The sequence below is a fragment of the Lithobates pipiens genome, unplaced genomic scaffold (assembly GCF_037356315.1).
Source record: "Lithobates pipiens isolate NorthernLeopardFrog02 unplaced genomic scaffold, aLitPip1_a1.2 Scaffold_3, whole genome shotgun sequence".
Classification (NCBI taxonomy): domain Eukaryota; kingdom Metazoa; phylum Chordata; class Amphibia; order Anura; family Ranidae; genus Lithobates; species Lithobates pipiens.
The window spans coordinates 154,220,648-154,239,315 of NW_027507790.1; the positions used below are offsets into that span (position 1 = coordinate 154,220,648).

The following is an 18,668-nucleotide window of genomic DNA, read 5'->3' on the forward strand; positions in this document are numbered from 1 at the left end:
GAAAAGAACCTTTGTGGAACTAATAGTAACAGCAAGTCTTTAAAATTATCCTCACTGCCTGACACACCGCTTCCTGCCTGTCCCTATACAAATTGGCAAAAAAGAGTAGGCTGGAACGATTAGCTGGAACAGCTCTTTTGTGGACCTGATAGTAACAGCTAATGATGATGATGATGATGATGATGAAGAAAGACTAATCTGGCTGAGCTGTCCCTAAAATAGCAGCATACAGCGCTCTGTCCCTTTATCTAAACTGACAAAAGAAACTCAGGCTGCTGACCTAACACCTATACCAGTCCTGAAAAGAACTTTTGTGTACCAAATAGCTAGCGTTTTCTCTGTCCCTACTCCACACAGGATCCTTTCCCTACAGTGACAGAAGAAAGAATGTAAAATGGCCACCGGATCGGGTGTATTTATAGGTTAGGGGGAATGTCCAAGTGTCCATGAGCTGTCATGTCTCAATTGGTTGTCCTGTAACACATGATAAACGTGTCACGAAAGGTTAAAGTTCTTGTATACATTAAACACGTAAGTCCGCCGGGGCGAACGACGGAAAAAGGCGTTCGAACCCGCGGACGGCGAAAGTCGGAAATTCGCCGCGAAACGACCGCCGGGCGAACCGTTCGGCCATCACTACTGCACAGCCATTCACTAGGAAGCTCAGTGTACTGCTGCTTCTCCCCCCCCCCCCCCCAAGCTCTTATGCAGCTGAGAACAGAGGATCACTTCTAAAAAAGTGAAAAAATGTATTTATAATGTTTCTTATATCTATACACACATGCTTTGCTTTTCACTTCTATTTCAAATGGAATGGGTTGTTTTACAAGGTGAGCGTTTACAATCACTTTATCTACATTAATTAGAATGGAAATGAACATTTTTTTAAATGTATGATTGACGCCATGATATGGAAACACAAAATTTTGACAAAGCAATGTTGTAAATCGCACTCGGCATTAAAGCATCTCTGTAATGAGAAGGAAGGTGGGAGTTTCTTTCTTGTCAATGCACCCACTACCCCGATCCACGGCTAAATTTAAAACAAGGTACAAGAGAAGCAGACCTAGCCATGGAAATCTTACAATCAAAAGTTCTATGCGGGGGGTATAATAAAAGATGAGAATATATTTTTCTTAATTCTCCTTTATTCTCAATATTACACAGTCTGAAAGTCCAGCTCTTCTATCAGATATTTACTGTTTGTTCTTCCTATGCCTTGTATGATTTACCCATTAAAGTCAACTTTGATCTGAGTAACAGAGAAGGACCAAGCCTAATTTTAGGTCTAGAGTATGTTTATATTAGGTATCACCATAAAAGACATAATCCCTGATTCAAAACTGATACGATGCTGTGTTAAGGAAGAGAGTGTTAGTTCTATTTTCCAACTTGCTGGGAGATGTCCAAGTGGCCCGGGCAAAACACAAGGTGTTAGCTACATATTGCTTTAGTCAATTAGTAACATGGGATACACCTGCAGGTCCAAGTGCTGCAATTAATTGATAGGTGTCTCCCTGCCCTTTATTCCAGGGAAGACATCCACCCCATCTGTCGATATTCTCCCTAGGCAATCTATGCATCTACCCTTAAAAGGAAACTAAAAATGTTAAAAAAATCATTATAGTACTTGTTTTGTCTATTACATTTCTTGTTTTGTGTCTACACTTTTTTTTTATATTACTTTGTAAATTTTCATAGAAGAGGATAAACAAATGCAAAGCAAATAAGTTAAGGGTTGTTGGCAATGGCCAGGGTGGCATCAGCTCAATGCATCGAATAATTAAGTACATTTATACTGTGTTAAGCTTAAAAACCTAAAAACCATTCTGTGTACAAGACATGGTCATTGAAAGCCGAATAGCTATATGTAGTGTTAATATTGTTAATATTGTTATTTAAATACACATCAACTTCACAAAGCAAAGCTAAATCCAATAAATGTAATTATAACAAAGAAATGTGAAATTGTGATGATACCTTTTCCATGATAGCCATTGTTGCACCAAGTTGCTCTTGTGAGAATTCAGAGCCAGCTTTATTGTTAAGAGTCTGCAGAACTCTGCTCAGTGTGCTCTCATCATAGGGTTGAATGAGCTGATCAAGTAATCCCCAGGTAGACTGGGATGAGGGGTCTGACACAATGGTAATGTTGGCAATTCCATACAGTGGATCTATTTTGGCACCTCCGGAGGGGTTCATAAGTAAGACCTGGAAACACTTTGGGTAGGGGTTGAGAGAAGCAGTCTCTGGAGTGAGGGTAATATCCAGTACAACAGTCCTTTGCCCAGGCTCAAATGTGAGTCTACCTTCAGAGCTGACAAAATCCTGGCCTGCAACAGCTGGATAAATTACTGTATGACCAATCACTTCAGATCGTTTTAGTTCCTTAATAAAAAAATAAATAAAAAAAATTAAAATTGCATGCATAATATACCACAATGGTTTCTCCTTCACATGGTCAATATCTAAACCCTACTAGTTTCAAATGCAGTACAAGATATATAATATGCTTCAACCAGCACAAAGAAGGATATGATATCTAAAAGATAACATATGGTCAAATTAAAGATTATTAATTACAGAGCCATAAGGATATACACTGGCCAACCATAACTGTATGACCAATGACAGGTTAGGTAAATAACATTGATTATCTTATAGTGGCATCTGAAATTCAGTGGGACATATTAGGTAGCAAGTAGACATGTTGTTCTTGCATTTAATGTGTTGAAAACAGAAAACATGGGCCTTCAGTCTGTTGTTTATGGATCTGTGTAGCTGTAGACTGGGCAGGGTATCCATGCTAACCATGGGCATGCGAGTATCAGAACTGGAGCACAGAACAATGGAAGAAAATGGCCTGGACATCTGAATCACGTTTTCTTTTACATCATGTTGATGGCTGAGTGCATGTGTGTCGCTTACCTGGGGAAGAAATGTAACCAGGATAGGAAGTAGGCAAGCTGGTCACAGCAGTGTAATGTTTTGGGCAATGTTCTGATGAAAAACCTGGGTCAGCCATCCATATGGATTTACTTTGACAAGTATCCCAGACCAAAACATAGCTGCTGATCAAGAGCACCATTTCATAGAAACAGTATTTCTTGATGGCAGTTTAAGAATGGTTTGAGGACCACAACAACAAGTTTGATGTGTTGACTTGGCGTGCAAATTCTCCTGATCACAATCCAATCAAACATTTATGAGATGCACTTGAAAAAAAAAAATTCATACATGAAGGCCTAACCTTGGAACGTAAAGGCTCTGTTACTGAGATCGTTATGGCTGATCGGTGTATAGCTATATATAAAATATATATATATATATATATATATATATATATATATATATATATATATATATATATATATATATATATATATATATATATATAACACACACATATAAACACACACACACAGTATCTCACAAAAGTGAGTACACCTGTCACATTTTTGTAAATATTTTATTATATCTTTTCATGTGACAACACTGAAGAAATGACACTACAATGTAAAGTAGTGAGTGTACAGCTTGTATAACAGTGTAAATTAGCTGTTACCTCAAAATAACTCAACACACAGCCATTAATGTCTAAACCGCTGGCAACAAAAGTGAATACACCCCTAATTGAAAATGTTAAAATTAGCTACTTTCCCTCCCTGGTGTCATGTGACTCGTTAGTGTTACACTGTCTCAGCTGTGAATGGGGAGCAGGTGTGTTAAATTTGGTGTTATCGCTCTCACTCTCTCATACTGGTCACTGGAAGTTCAACATCGCACCTCATGGCACAGAACTCTGAGAATCTGAGTATTGTTGCCCTACATAAAGAAGGCATATGCTATAAGAAGATTGCCAAGACCCTGAAACTGAGCTGAGGCACGGTGGCCAAGACCATACTGCAGTATAACAGGACAGGTTCCACTCAAAACAGGCCTCGCTATGGTCAACCAAAAAAGTTGAGTACACGTGCTCAGTGTTATACCCAGAGGTTGTCTTTGGGAAATAGACGTATGAGTGTTACCAGCATTGTTGCAGAGGTTGAAGGGGTGGGGGAGTGAGCCTGTCAGTGCTCAGACCATACACTGCACACTGCATTAAACTGGTCTGCATGGCTGTCATCCTAGAAGGGAACCTCTTCTAAAGATAATTCAAAAGAAAGCCCGCAAACAGTTTGCTGAAGACAAGAAGACTAAGGACATGGATTACTGGAACCATGTCCTGTGGTCTGATGAGACCAAGATGAACTTATTTGGTTCAGATGGTGTCAAGCGTGTGTGGCAGCAACCAGGTGAGGAGTACAAAGACAAGTGTATCTTGCCTACAGTCAAGCATGGAGGTGGGAGTGTCACGGTCTGGGGCTGCATGAGTGCTGCCATCCCTGGGGAGCTACAGATCATTAAGGGAACCATGAATGCCAACATGCACTGAAGCAGAACACGATCCCCTCCCTTTTATGGTATTTGTGGATGAGGCTCTTTATCTTCTCAGATGGTAAAGCTGCCCATTCCTCTTGGCAAAAGGCCTCCAGTTCCTGTAAATTCTTGGGCTGTCTTGCATGAACTGCATGACTGAGATCTCCCCAGAGTCGCTCAATGATATTGAGGTCAGGAGACTGAGATGGCCACTCCAGAACCTTCACTTTATTCTGCTGTAGCCAATGACAGGTCAACTTGGCCTTGTGTTTTGGATCATTGTTATGTTGGGATGTCCAAGTATTTCCATGCGCAGCTTCCTGGCTGATGAATGCGAATGTTCCTCCAGTATTTTTTGATAACATGCTGCATTCATCTTGCCATCAATTTTGACCAAATTTACTGTGCTTTTGTAGCTCACACATCCACAAAATATCAGTGATCCACCTCTGTGTTTCACAGTAGGACTGGTGTCCCTTTCATCATAGGCCTTGTTGACTGCATACATGATGCATTTATGGTTGTGGCCCAAAAGCTAAATTTTGGTTTCCTCACTCCAAATGACTTTGTGCCAGAAGGTTTTAGGCTTGTCTATGTGCTGTTTGGCATATTGTAAGCGGGATACTTTGTATCCCAAACAAACCTACCTAAACATAGCTGCTGATCAAGAGCACCATTTTCTTTGCATCCCAAACAGTTTTCCTGGCAGTTGTGGCTGAAATTTTAGTTGGTCTACCTGGCCGTGGTTTGGTTTCAACCGCACCCTTAATTTTCCACTTCTTAATTAGTTTTAACACTGCTGATTGCCATTCTCAATTTATTGGATATCTTTTTCTATATAAATATAGATATACACAGTATATGTATACTGTTCCAACTTACCATTATAACATACTCCACAGAAATTATCTGGGATGTGTTGGGGTTTCGGGAAATCTGAAGGCTGATTAAAGTTGTCTTCTTATGTGCAATCGCCACTCGAGACCCCAGTGCAAATGATACCAGACCACGAGGAGAGTCACTTTCCAGGATGATTACTTTGGCAAATTGAATACTGCTGTTTATTGATGCACCAGCACTAACATCATATAGTTCAACAAAAAAATAAGTCTCGAATTCAGGAACCTGTAGTAGCACAAACAAGTATTCAGTTTTAGTTTTATATCCAGGTTAAAATGTTTATTTGAAGGCAAATGTAAAAAAAAAATGTACTTAGAAAACTGTGTCAGCTCACTATCCTCAGGACTTTCCCGGTGTCCCAATATGATGCTGTTCACAGTGGCCAGCATTTTCCATACTTCCTACACTAGAGGTTCTGATGTCTCTCTTTCCTATGTCTTCATGTGTTGCTAAATCCCCTCACCAGTCCAACATTGGAACTGCAGTATACAAAACCAGAATCTGTTAGAGAATATACTTCTGCTCCACAGTTTAATCAGCAGGTTTCTTCAGAAAATGTCACTAAAATTTGTAGAACATTCCCTCACACTGAACATCATCATGTTTGTGACAGAAGCACCAGGAGGCACGTTATGGGTTTTTCCCAGACCTCCAGTTAAATACCACAGACTGCTATATACAGTATCACCTGTGCTAAAGATGATTACCACCAGGGCATATGCCCTTTGCTTTGTACAGTATTGAAATTTCTGATGCCAGGCTATAGACCAGGGGTAGGCAACCCCCAGCAGTGGTGCCGCAAGCGGTACGCAAAGCCTATTTTGCTGGAACTCGACTCCCTCCCCATCAGAAGAAATGCACAGGGAATGCCAGTGAGACACTAATGCATTCCAATTTCAGAGTTCCCCACACCGCACCTGCACTGAGGGGGAGGCACTGTGCCCTCACACGTTGTAAAAGATGAGAAACATTGTTTGGTTCTATAACTTTGCTGTAGCTGCGATCGTCAACTTTTGTGATGGGGAAGAGATTGGGTGCAGTTCTCTGTTTCCAGGAGGGCAATGACTGTGACTGTGCCAATCACAGTCCTGCTAGCCCCGCCCACCATCTGGAGGAGGAGGACTTTCTTGGCTGCCACTACTAATCTCAGAAAGAAGGGATTTCACTGTGATTGAGAAAACCACAATCAGGTGACAGTTTGTGGAATTACTGTTTAGCTTCTCAGTACTTGGTTTAAATTATCCCTGAACCTTTGCGTCACTTACTACTGAACCCCAGCACTCTGCGTCCCTTTAAGCCACAGCCAGTATTCAGCGCAATGAAAATCACACCCAACTTTTGCTGTGGCACATAAACTTTTCCTCAGCTGCGGGGGCACAACTTATGATCCTGCACACAGGCCCACTGCTTTCAAAAAATGCCCCTGACCTGAGCTCATGATTGCGCATCCATTCCAGATGCTTGTATGTGACATCACATTCTGGATGTAAAAGGTGGATCAGCTGGATGAGTGTGCCAGGACAGGTAGATGTGTCTCATCTCTGCTTCCTTTCACCACTCTGCGTATCACACATCATAGATGAGAAAAGGGTACAGTGGTGGAGCAGAAGAGCAGGAGGGTACAGTGGTGGGGAAGATAAGAAGGGGGTTCAGTGGTGGCACAGACAAGCAGGGGGATAGAGCAGTGGGGCAGATGTGAAAGGAGGTGTATTGGTGGGATAGATGAGCAGGAGGTTACATTGGTGGGGCAAGAGAGCAGGGGGAACAGAGGTGAGACAGATGTGTTGGGGGTACATTGGTAAGGCAGATGAGAAAGCGGGTTACAGTGGTGGGGCAGATGAGTAGATGGGTTCAGTGTTAGGACAGATGAGAAAGCGGGTTACAGTGGTGGGGCAGATGAATAGATGGGTTCAGTGTTAGGACAGATGAGAAGGTGATTCAGTAGTAAGGCAGAAGAGCATGGAGATACGGCGGGGGCAGATGTGCAGGGGGGTACAGTGATGGGGAAGAGGAGATAGGAGGTACATTGGTGGGACAGATGAGCAGGGGTTTACAGAAGTGGGACAGATGAGCAGGGGTTTACAGAGGTGGGGCAAATGTGCAGAGGAGAGAAAGGACGTACATTGGTGGAACACATGAGCAGTGGGTTTCAGTTGTGGGGCAGAATAGCAGGGGGGAGGGACAGATGTGCAAGAGGTACAGTAGTAGGTCAGATGAGAAAGGGGGTTACAGTGGTGGGACAGATGAGCAGATACGTTCAGTGCGATGCATATCAGCCCATTATGCTTTTAATTTGCAGGCTTTGCAGGGAGCAAAAGAGGAAATAACCCATCAGCTGTGATTGGTCAGGGGCATGTTGACTGACCAAACTACCTAATACAGGCATGCTGCATGTCTACACAGTATCCTTTAACTTTGAATGGCCAGTCAAGGGATGAAAACTGACCATGTTAACACAGATCAGCTCCTGTGCTTTGTGTGGTTAGTTTGGGATAAGGAAGAAAGGCAGGATCTTCAGATATAAGATGTACTGTACATGAAAATGATAGCGACTATGATTTATAAAATACACATAGCTGAACACACACATAGAAAAAAATATATATTTAGGATAACATACATTTAAAGTTACAAACACTATGGCTGCAATTCTGGCTTCCTGGTCAGTGGGTCACTGACCTGGAACAATCATAATGCCAGTGAAGGCCTAAAAGTAAGAACTTCCATCCTGCATGCTCACCCATGGGCTGTATGGCCTCGTCAGCACTACATCGCCACTTGTCAACTCTGCACTCTCATTCAGTCTAATAGTTATCCTAAAGTACAAGCTTATACGCCAGAGCTCTCTATAGGTTTAAATGAGAATGCACAGCATATGGAGGGACCGTCAGGATGATTTTCACAAGCTGCTGTGCAGCACAGGTGTAGCAACACAGCCAATATCAGGGGTAGTAAATAAAAATAGACAACAATTTAATCATAATGGTCCTAAAGGTGCAGTAACACTTTAAAGTATTTTACTAGGTAGTTGGGAAAAGTGTGCATGTATGTGAAGGCATGGGGAGGTCAGATCTTTCAATAGTAAGCCCTTGTACACACAGTCGTAATTTCCGACCACAAAAGTTGTCAGAAAATCCGATCGCTCGGAACATGATGACGTTCGTTCATTCCAACGGGACTATGTCCAGCCTGGTAGCCAATAGCTTTGCTCTTGTACTTTGATCTGAGCATGCGTGGCACTTTGTCCGATCGGAATTCTCTACAAACGATCTGAAAAAGTCAGATCGGATTTTGTTGTCGGAAAATTTGAGATCCTGCTCTCAAATTTTTTCCGTCGGGATTACTGACAGGAAAAAGTCCGATAGAACCCACACACAATCGTATTTTCCAACAATATAATCCGATCGGACAGTTTCCGTCGGAATTTCCGACCGTGTGTACAAGGGCTAAGAGAAAATGTAAGACCTGGTTGTATAGTGCAGCTGGGTTTAGAAATCGCAGACTTCAGACAGAACAGTTTGAAGAAATTCTAAGGCCGCGTACACACGCGCGGACTGTTGGCCCAACTTTGTCCGTCCAACAGTTTGAGCGAACAGTCCGCTCAAACTTAGCATGGACGGACATGGCCACACACGACGAACGAACAGTTTGCTGAAACCGTGCGCGATGACGTGAACGGCACGTATGACGGGACGCAAAATACGACGTCCTATACACTGCATTATAACTTTCGGCTTGAAAATCCTTTCTGAGCATGCGCGGAACTTAGTTTGACGAACAAGCCTACACACGGGCGGACTGTTAGTTGAAACAAGGTTTCAGCGGACAGTTTTTCGGAATTTCCGTAAAACCTTGTCCGTCCAACTGTCCGCTGAAACTGTCCGCTGAAAGCCCACACACGAGCGGACTGTCCGCCCAAACACTGTTCAGCGGACAAGGTTGGGCCAACAGTCCGCGCGTGTGTACGCGGCCTAACACTAATATTCAGTGATATTAGTTAACTTATTTAAAAAAGTGACAGTTTGCTTCAACTATTTTGGAATGCCACTTGTAGCTTTTAATACTATGAGAATTAGGAACGTTTCCAGGAATACAGGCCCCTTGTGCTGAACACTTGCTCCCATGAAATTAGCCTTCGCCAGTTTCTCAGCACTGACCTTGTCGTCTTTTATTTCCACGGTAATTAGGCACACTGTTTGGCCAGCAGTACAGATGGTATATCCAGATACCGCCTGCAGTTCATTAACCAAGCTTACTTCACCCCTGTAAAGTTCAACTGAAGTTTTATTAAAGGTTGCACGCCAGTAGATCTTCACATCTTCAAATGCCCTGAAGCGCAAAAAAATAAATAAGAAGTTAAAGAAAAACAGTGTTGCTGTTGTTACTGTAAATTATTTTCAGCATCATTTTATAACAACATCAAGGAAGAAAAATGAAAAATATTGACTTCTGATGGATTTAAAGTGAAACAATGGACAAATATGTCAACACATAGGAAAGGTAATTAAATAACATTAAAAAATGATAAATGCACTTGTCACAGGCAGAAATGTGAGAAAGGCGATCTTCCACTTTATACATTATGCAAATCTGTATCAGTGGTACCCAACTAGTGCGCTGGCCAGGGGGACAGAGAAGTAGGTTCTTGTGATCCTCCTAGATTTAAATCATATCCACAGAACAATAAAAAATTTTCAGACCTAGAGAAATAGTAATGTGAAAACCTAAATTTCAGCAATGAACATGTTACTTCCGGGGACAAGCAAAAGTTTGGTTTGCAGTAAGTTCAGCAAACTCATGAAAAAATTCTGCTAAACCCAAACATAGTGCCAAACCCCGCTGAAGTCTATGACAGCCCCTTTTTTTTTGGGGGGGGGGGGGTTATAGCTATCAGCTATTAAAAAAAAAAAACATGGGTAGCTCGGTGCTGCCATTTAGCGAAGAGAGACTCCTTTAATGTGGCTTATAGGGAAACATTGAAAATACACAAATGCTTTAAATAGGATGCTTGCAAAGGCGCTAAAAATGCTGTACAATTTACTCCTTTAAAAGAGACAGTTTGTGCTTACAAATAGGCATGGGGGATTTGTCATCCAGTGGCAGCAGCAGTACCCACTGCTAAATTCAGATAGGAGTAGCGGCGGGTAAAGGTTGCTGGGTGCAGATCATTGTGATTTACAGCATATGGATCTACATCATTGGAGGTTGTGATGATATTCAATTTACCATTGGGGGACATTGTTTATTAATATTTTTTTTTTTTAATAAAGGGCTTTTTCAGTGGTGTAGGTTTTTTATTTACTATTTCCTTTTTTGTAAGTGAGGACTACAGTATGTACTGATTCAGATAGTTGGGGTGGATATCTGGGGGCTTCCAAGAATTTGACACACCTCCACACAGACCCCCTCTTCCCTACAAGATGTGGGGATGACCATGGCCCTTGTGTCCTTTACTGGGAACCAAGCTGCATGCCTGGATAAGGGCATTGTTTTCAATTGCAAGGCGAACCCCACCATATTTTTTTTTAGATTGTAAGCTCTAACGAGCAGGGCCCTCTGATTCCTCTTGTACCAAATTGTAATGTAACTGTAATGTCTGCCCTCATGTTGTAAAGCGCTGAACAAACAGTTGGCGCTATATAAAACCTGTATTATAATAATAATAATAATAATAATATTTTTGTGTTTTTTGTTTTATTTTCTCTCTAGCAGAAAATACTGTCTGTCTGTACTGTTCCATTAAGACAGGGCTGATGGGAGTCTGGAATAACCCCCCCCCCCCCCCCCCCAGTTATTTGCCACCACTATTTGAATGAGTACAGAGTATGTATTACCCTTTGTTACTCAGTCACACAAAATGTAAATAGTTAAAAAAAATATATATGTAAACAACATGAAAAAGTAATTTTTTAAAGCCCCCCCTACCAACACCACCACCACCACCAACACCACCATCACTGCCAAATTTGGCCAATTTGTTTAATCAAACTGCAGACAGACTGGGTTTGGGTCAATCTCATGTTCAACCTGAAGCTCATTCCTAGCTATTATCATTATAACAATGGAGATTACTGGGCACTTGTGGCCATACTATATTTTTAAACAGCATATATACAGTATTAGTACTGTCGCTGCACAAATAATTAAGCAGTATCCATAATTTACTCAGCATCAACGCTCTAGGCAAAACTATTAAATGTAGATATTAGAACAGGCAAATATAGCATGTGAAACTGTTGTTACCTAAGGCTATTTGTAAGCCAGGTAAGCTTAACTTAAAAGAAAAAAACAAAGGTCACTTCTTACTATGCAGCAAAATGTGTGTAACTGTGCTTTATCATGCCCTTCCTATAGGAGCCTATGATGAGCGGTATGAATTTTTTTTCCTGCACTATAGCAGCATAGTGATGTGAACAGCCTATATAGATAACAAACTCTGTGTGAAGTTCCCCTGTGTTCTCCTGCAGTAAATTAAACATCTGTGGAGTGAGTGGACCATTCATATACTGCAGTGATTCTCAACCCTGTCCTTAAGTACCCCCAACAGGCCATGTTTCCAGGTTTTCCTTTATCTTGCACAGTTGCTTTAAATCAGAGTCAATGGCTTGGTATTTTGGACAGCTATTTTATCTAATGCCATGTACACACGATCGGAAATTCGGCCAGCAAAAAGACCGATGATAGCTTTTGGAGAAAAGTTTCTATCGGAAATTCTGTTCATGTGTATACAATTCCGACGTGCAAAAAAAAACGTGCATGCTCAGAATCAAGTAGGAGACGAGGCGATCAGTCTGGTAAAACGACCGTTCATAATGGAGATGGCACATTCGTCACACTGAAATTTTTTTAAATCTTTCAATGCAGCGCATTCCCTTCTTCTTTATAATGCAAGAAGAATGAAGTTGTTTTGCTGTTCATATTCTCACAAACCTATTTCTTTATTATTTCTCGTGATCTGATGAATAATCTTTTTTGTTTTTAAAGCCAGATCTCCATAATAAATTTTTTAATTTTTTTTATAGTCATTTTTTTTTTAATCAAGCTCTGCTGTTGTTTTTTTTAAATTATTTTATAGTCATCTCCATATTATTATTTTTTTGTATGTCAAGTTTCCACAACACCATTATTATCTTGTATTTGTAAACCTCAAGTAGGTAGCTTGGTGTTGGTGTCCCTTGTTAATTTGACATTGTGTTTTTGAAATGTACCTGCCTATTCACAAAAAACTGTCCTATTTGAAAAAAAACACATAGGCAAGTATTTTCATAACAAAAAAATCTCCATTTATTCTGGCTCATAATAATAAAATAAAGAGGAAAGGCAACGCTGGAGAAACAGCTGGAATTTGCAAAACTTTTGGCCCCCAGGGCAAACATCAACTCTGTGGCTAAAAAAATTGGTAGCTTGAGAAGTCCATATAGAAGGGAGCACAATCTGGTCCAGGACTCCCAGAGATCAGGAACAGCAGCAGATGACATATATGTCCCCAGGCTGTGGTACTACAAGAGGCTGCATGTTCTGTCAGACTAGACTGAAGCCAGGCAATCACTTTCTTGTCTTCCATGCAACCTTCCCTCCACGCTTCCCTTCAGCCTTCCCTGGAGCCTGTGGCTCTGAAGGTGGACTTGTGGCAGGAGGAGAAGGAGGAGGAGGATGGTCAAGCGCACATAAGTGGACATCATCCGTCATTTAGCCCCTCAACCCCTTATGGATGGCCTCAAAAATATTTTTCTCACATTTGAGGCGTTGGCCCTCCTCCATTTGCTGCAAATTTGAGGCTATATAGATGCCATACGCCTCTACAGTGTCGAGGGGGGCTTTCAGGGCCGCATTAGCCTCCTTAATGAGGGCAAGTGCTGCCTCATCCACGTTCCTCCCCTTCCTGGGCCTTTTGGGTGGAAGGCGGAGGGGAGGGACCTGAGATTGGGTGAGACTGGGCCCGGCCACCTCCTGGCTGACACTTACGCCGCCTCCTCCTGTGTGCCACATTCCAGAGCCTTGTCATGACTGAGGTCTTCCTGTGTATGAAAAAGGGTCATAGTTTTAGTTTTTGGTTCATCAATCACACACAATTTTCAGCTCATGACTGTTGCAAATTGAATGTTAATAAATAGAAAAGACTATCATTCTGACCCCAGCATTTTTCATTATTGTCACAATCATTTTTGGCCCCTACTGTCTATTGATATGTGAATCACTTTTGGTCAAATCATTTATTTGTTAGCAATAATAACATCTAGTTAACAACAATAATTTTCCTACAAAAAATATGTTTCAAAATACTATACCTGGTTCCATCTGGGCTCCTCAGTTTCTGCTTGGATGAAAGGCCCAGGTTGGTCCTCGGAAGCCTCAGCTGGGGTTGAGGGAAGGGTTGAGGGAAGGCTGGATGGAAGGGGAGCCGGAAGAGTCGAAAGCGATTCCCTGGCTTCAATCTGGTCTTCTAGAAAATGCATCCTGTTGTAGTACCACGGACTGGGTACATACACGTCTTCTGCTGCAGCTCCTGATCTCAGGGACTTCTGGACCTTCTGAAGCTCCTTCCTATGCATGCTTCTCAAGCTACCAATTTTCTTATCCACAAACTCGATGTCTATGTTGGGGACCTGCGTCTTCACAAATTCCAGCAGTTTCTCCAGCTTGCTGGTTTGTTGAGATATAAAGGGTTTTTCACCTCCCACAAATTGCGCATATCCCTGTATTTGTCTATGAATTCGCTGAGGAAGTCTGGGTCTTAAATTGTTTCATTTTTGCTGCAAGACAAAATAAACGCCAAAAACACTAATATCAGGCTAAATTCTCCTAATCTTATCCCAATATAGGCCTCAATCTGGAATCAGTAGAGGCCACTCATGTCCCAAGTTAAAATGTTATCTTCGTTATTACGTTCATCGATTCCATTCCTCCTTCTCCGCACACAGAATGTAAGTATGACACACACTGCGCATGCATGAAACTCCGCCCGCATCGCCCACCCCTGATGTTCTTTGTAGAATATTCCCCAACCCGTCTTTCGTCGCAGTGGGGGAGAAAAACATGGTGTAGACACAGCGGGTGCATAATAGCAGTAATGACGAGGAGGAAAGCCCGGAGCCAGAAACGTCCCGATCCAGTAGGAGATTTAAGGTCTCAAATATGTCCTTTTTAAAGATGGCAGAGATGGTGGACATCTTGAGGAGGACCGACTATGGCGGGAATTATGGACCGTACCCAAACCCAAATGTGAGAAAGAAAGAAACTCATATGTCGCCTTTAATTATAAATTGTATGACCCCGAATGGGGTGGTGGGTTGATGTGGAAGTGCTTCCCATGAATTTCCCCTCCGCAGTTAGGAAACTCCCACCGTTGGGCAAATTGGGAAGCCACAGTCTGCCATTCCTGTTGCGTTGAAGGAAACTGTGGAGTCAAACAAGAACAAAAAAAATGAGTAATTTTGCACATAACATTGCAAGCAGATTAGACACAAACATTTTTGGCCTACATCAGTATATATATTTATTTTAAGAAGCATTTAAAGGCAAACATATAAGGTCCACTTATCAGATTCCTTACCCCCTCTAATGAACCCTTGGAAATATTTTGGGGGGGGTATGTTTTGGACAGGTAACCCTCTCTACTTCATTGAGAGCTGAATGCATAAAGTGTTTTACTTTGGCCAGCCCCTCCTTACTTACACTATTGGCAATCCACTGGACAGTTAAGAAGTGTCATAATACAAACATATAAATACACACTGTACAAATTGAAGCACATTTTTACATTCTGTAATTACCTATCAGGATAATAGGAGAACAAAACTTTAAACAGTACCATTTGAAAGTATTCAGGCAGGCCCTTGCAATACATGCTTTGGTGAATTAATCTAGAAATATAACCACAAAGAGGTAGGTATAGTGTGTATGGGTTTGGCAAAGTCAGCAGATAGAGGATTTGTATCGGTTGACTTAGCGTTTGGGGGAGAGAGGGTTCCAAATGATTTTGGGCCCCAAAAAAAGCCTTTTTTGAATTTAAGGACACATTTTAGGGTAAAGTACTATAATGGAGCTGACAAAATACATTGTTAAGTGACTAGGCTAGATGCATATGGCCCCAGGATAGCATGCTGGAGAGGTTAGTGAAGGTAAATATGCATGAAGGATCAAAAACAAACTTTAAAAAATTCCAGCATGCATGAGGGCAAAGGGGACATTCACAGCTTATTACAATCATGGTAATTAAGGGATACTGAAAGAAATACAATATATTAGAAAACATTAAATACATAGAATATGATGTTAAAGGAGACATCTTACCTTAATATAGTCCTTCTGCAGGACATGAATAATGGCAGAACAGGTCTCTGGAATAATGATCCCCAGAGTCTGGGGGGAGATACTTGTCAAGAACTTGAGGTCCTGCAGACTTCTCCAAGTACCGCAACGTGGCGACTAGCCTCTGCTCAAGGGTGATGGCTTGCCGCATGCAGGTATCCTGCCTGCTAATATAAGGGGGCAGCAAAGCCAACAAACAGTGAAAAACGGGGGGGTCCGTCATTTGGAGAAAAATCCTGAAATCATCAGGGTTATTCTCCTGGATCTCCCGCAGCAAAGGCATATTAGAGAATTGGTCACGCTGGAGCAACCAATTCTTGGTCTATGAACTCCTCCTTGCCCCGTTCATGGACTGGGCTGGTGTCAAAGCAAGAAGCCCAACACCAAGCCCCCGCACAGCACGAACTCTACGACAAGCACGTACCCACAACATGGCTTCAAAACGGTCGGCTGGTCAGAACAAACTAAACAGAATGCACTGAAGAACAGCAGGGCCTGTGTAGAGCGAGATGAAAATCAGTAACAAGCAGACAAGAACGCACTGAAAACCAGATACGAACTGACTACACGCACTGAAAACCAGATACAAACCCACAAGCACTAACTGAACATTAGTAAAACAATCTAAAAATGCATGAGTCTGAAAAGCATGAATCGTCTCTCACCAAACTTCTACGAACACGAGAAAAACACAAGATTAGTCCCGTAATATGTGTTGTACGTCACCAGGTTCTTGTCAGTCGTAATTTGGCTTGATCGTGTGTATGCAAGACAAGCTTGAGTGGAATTCCATCGGAAAAAAACATCCAAGGCTTTTCCGATGAGAATTCTGATCGTGTGTACGCGGCATAAGAGAAATTCCCAAAACATAGCCTGTTGGGGGTACTTGAGGACAGGGTTGAAAACCACTGATGTACAGTATGTAGAGCAACATAAACATGCATGGAATAATCAGAAGAGTAAATGGTCAATTGCTCATTTGAGAGAAAATATGGGCTCAAATCTGTACCACAGCACTAACTAAGGTTGGTCATCCATATATTAAAATGCAGTAAAAATACTGGAAATGTAGACACAATTATTGTTTGCACATTATTGTTTGCACAATCTATTGTTTGCACATTATTCTTTTTCAATAATGTGCAAATATTATTTACTACTCAGTATTCAATATTAAATAGATGAAAATGACTAATGCACTGAGTTTGTAGAGCCATGTTTGGTCATGCACATACATTTTAGCTGTACTTCACATACCTGGGGCTCCAACTGATAAGTTAAATCAACCTTTTGTAGATTCAGGTGAAATCATAAGATATTATTTATTTGACCATTAAAAGAAAATTAGCATCGCCCATAAAAATGAGATCATGAATTAAAGAAAACCACAAAATGAAATATTAGAGCAATATAAATTTTCTTTTGCACTGTTGGACAGTAATGAAAGCCTTTCTAGAAGGCTTAACTAAGGCACTGGGTTGTGATTTCCAAATGCCATTTTCCAACAACAAAAAAAAGGGTAATATCTAGTCTCATTTACATTAAGCAATGTATGTTTCCCCAACCTGTTGGCTTGTCGTAACACTTTGAGTTGAGTAGTCTTCTGGATGGAATCTTCATCAAGTGCCAGACCATCCAAAGACTCCACAGCAAATCCCAATATGCCATTCTGTAGATCATTACCTTCAAAATAAGGCACATTTCAGTCACATTTCTGAATAATTTATTGAGCAAAATACCAAACTCTTCATTCAGTTTTTAAGAACTGAAACATTAACTCACTACTGTATGAATAAAGAACAATAATTTAGTTGAATGGTTCAGAAGATTAAATAAGCATAAAAAGATAATAAAACCTTTATCCTAAAATAAAAGCTGTTGCTATAAATGCTTAAAAAGTATTAGCCAGAGTTTAGTTTTAATTTGTTAGTCAAGTCCATCTAAATCTGCTAGTTCATCTAACAATATCCTTTCCCAGATTGTCAATGCTGCTGCCCAGAGGTGTCTCAATTGTTCACCCAGTGTAGTGGAGACACACTGAAACAGTATGTGTGTTACTGGCCAGATCCCTCAATCGAAATAAAAGGGGGGAAAATCCTTACAAAAAGAAAATGCAGCCACCACATTTAAGGATTGGTAAACTGCAATATACTTTTTTTTTGTTTTTATGTTTAATACCATTAAGTACAGCTTAATGAATGTTTAACACTGAAGATATAGTGCAAGGATCTTTCATCCAGGAATAAAACCACATATCCGCCATTATATATCTAGGTAATTAATGACTGTTTGGTGTGTATAAAGGACTGTTTGGTGTGTATTTGCAGACTATAAAATCCTTGAGAAATCATGAGTACATGCATGGGCTCATACATGTAATGGCTGGCAAATACTGTAATAAACAACATGTTCCCAGATGGAAGTGTAACAGACGGTTGTTACTGGCTGCAGAACTCTTTTTCTTCCAAAAGATGGTGGTAAGTATGCTTTAGCTAGCTTGTGACTGACCTTAGGCTGTGGCACCCTGGGGGATGTAGTCTGGAGGAGGATATCATTTATGGCCATCACTGGGAAACCAACTACAATACCCAGTAATACCTGAAAGCAGGAGGGGGCTGATAAAATGAAAAGCCTGGGAAGGAGTGGGGCCGTTGGGGAGTGTGCCAACTGGAGAGAGGATGGAAAAAGAAATGCTGTGCTGTGCTGAGTTTCACTGTATGCTGCTGTATCTTGAACTAGGTCACTGGACTGAGCTAAGTCTGCTACACCATTCGCTGCTCTGATGCCTACTTTAAAATGCCAGTCCATGACCCAGGCAGCCACCACCCAGGCCCACTGGGGAACCACAGGAGTGAAACGCCAAGGTACACAACATATCACCTGCAATCCCCTCCATTCATTCAACCAACTACCACAAGAGAATTACAGAGAGATAGAAAGAGTGGTGAGTGGGTCACAGACCCACAGTTAAGCTGAACAATTTTTGATGTTGCTAGTCCTCCCACGGTTGTGCTAACTGCTCATATTGTTGCTAGGCT

At 41.4% G+C, this 18,668-nt stretch overlaps 1 protein-coding gene across 2 annotated transcripts in view; it reads right to left on the reverse strand.

Annotated features, from left to right (window-relative positions):
- ADGRV1 (adhesion G protein-coupled receptor V1) overlaps positions 1-18,668 on the reverse strand; it is a 710,193-nt gene that overhangs the window by 333,465 nt on the left and 358,060 nt on the right. For both annotated transcript variants that reach the window (XM_077462401.1, XM_077462400.1), the window contains 4 exons: positions 17,196-17,313; positions 9,477-9,648; positions 5,302-5,544; positions 1,981-2,388 (listed from right to left, as the gene is read on the reverse strand). In XM_077462401.1, coding sequence (XP_077318527.1) covers positions 1,981-2,388; positions 5,302-5,544; positions 9,477-9,648; positions 17,196-17,313 — 941 coding nt within the window. The remainder of the gene's footprint in view (positions 1-1,980; positions 2,389-5,301; positions 5,545-9,476; positions 9,649-17,195; positions 17,314-18,668) is intronic.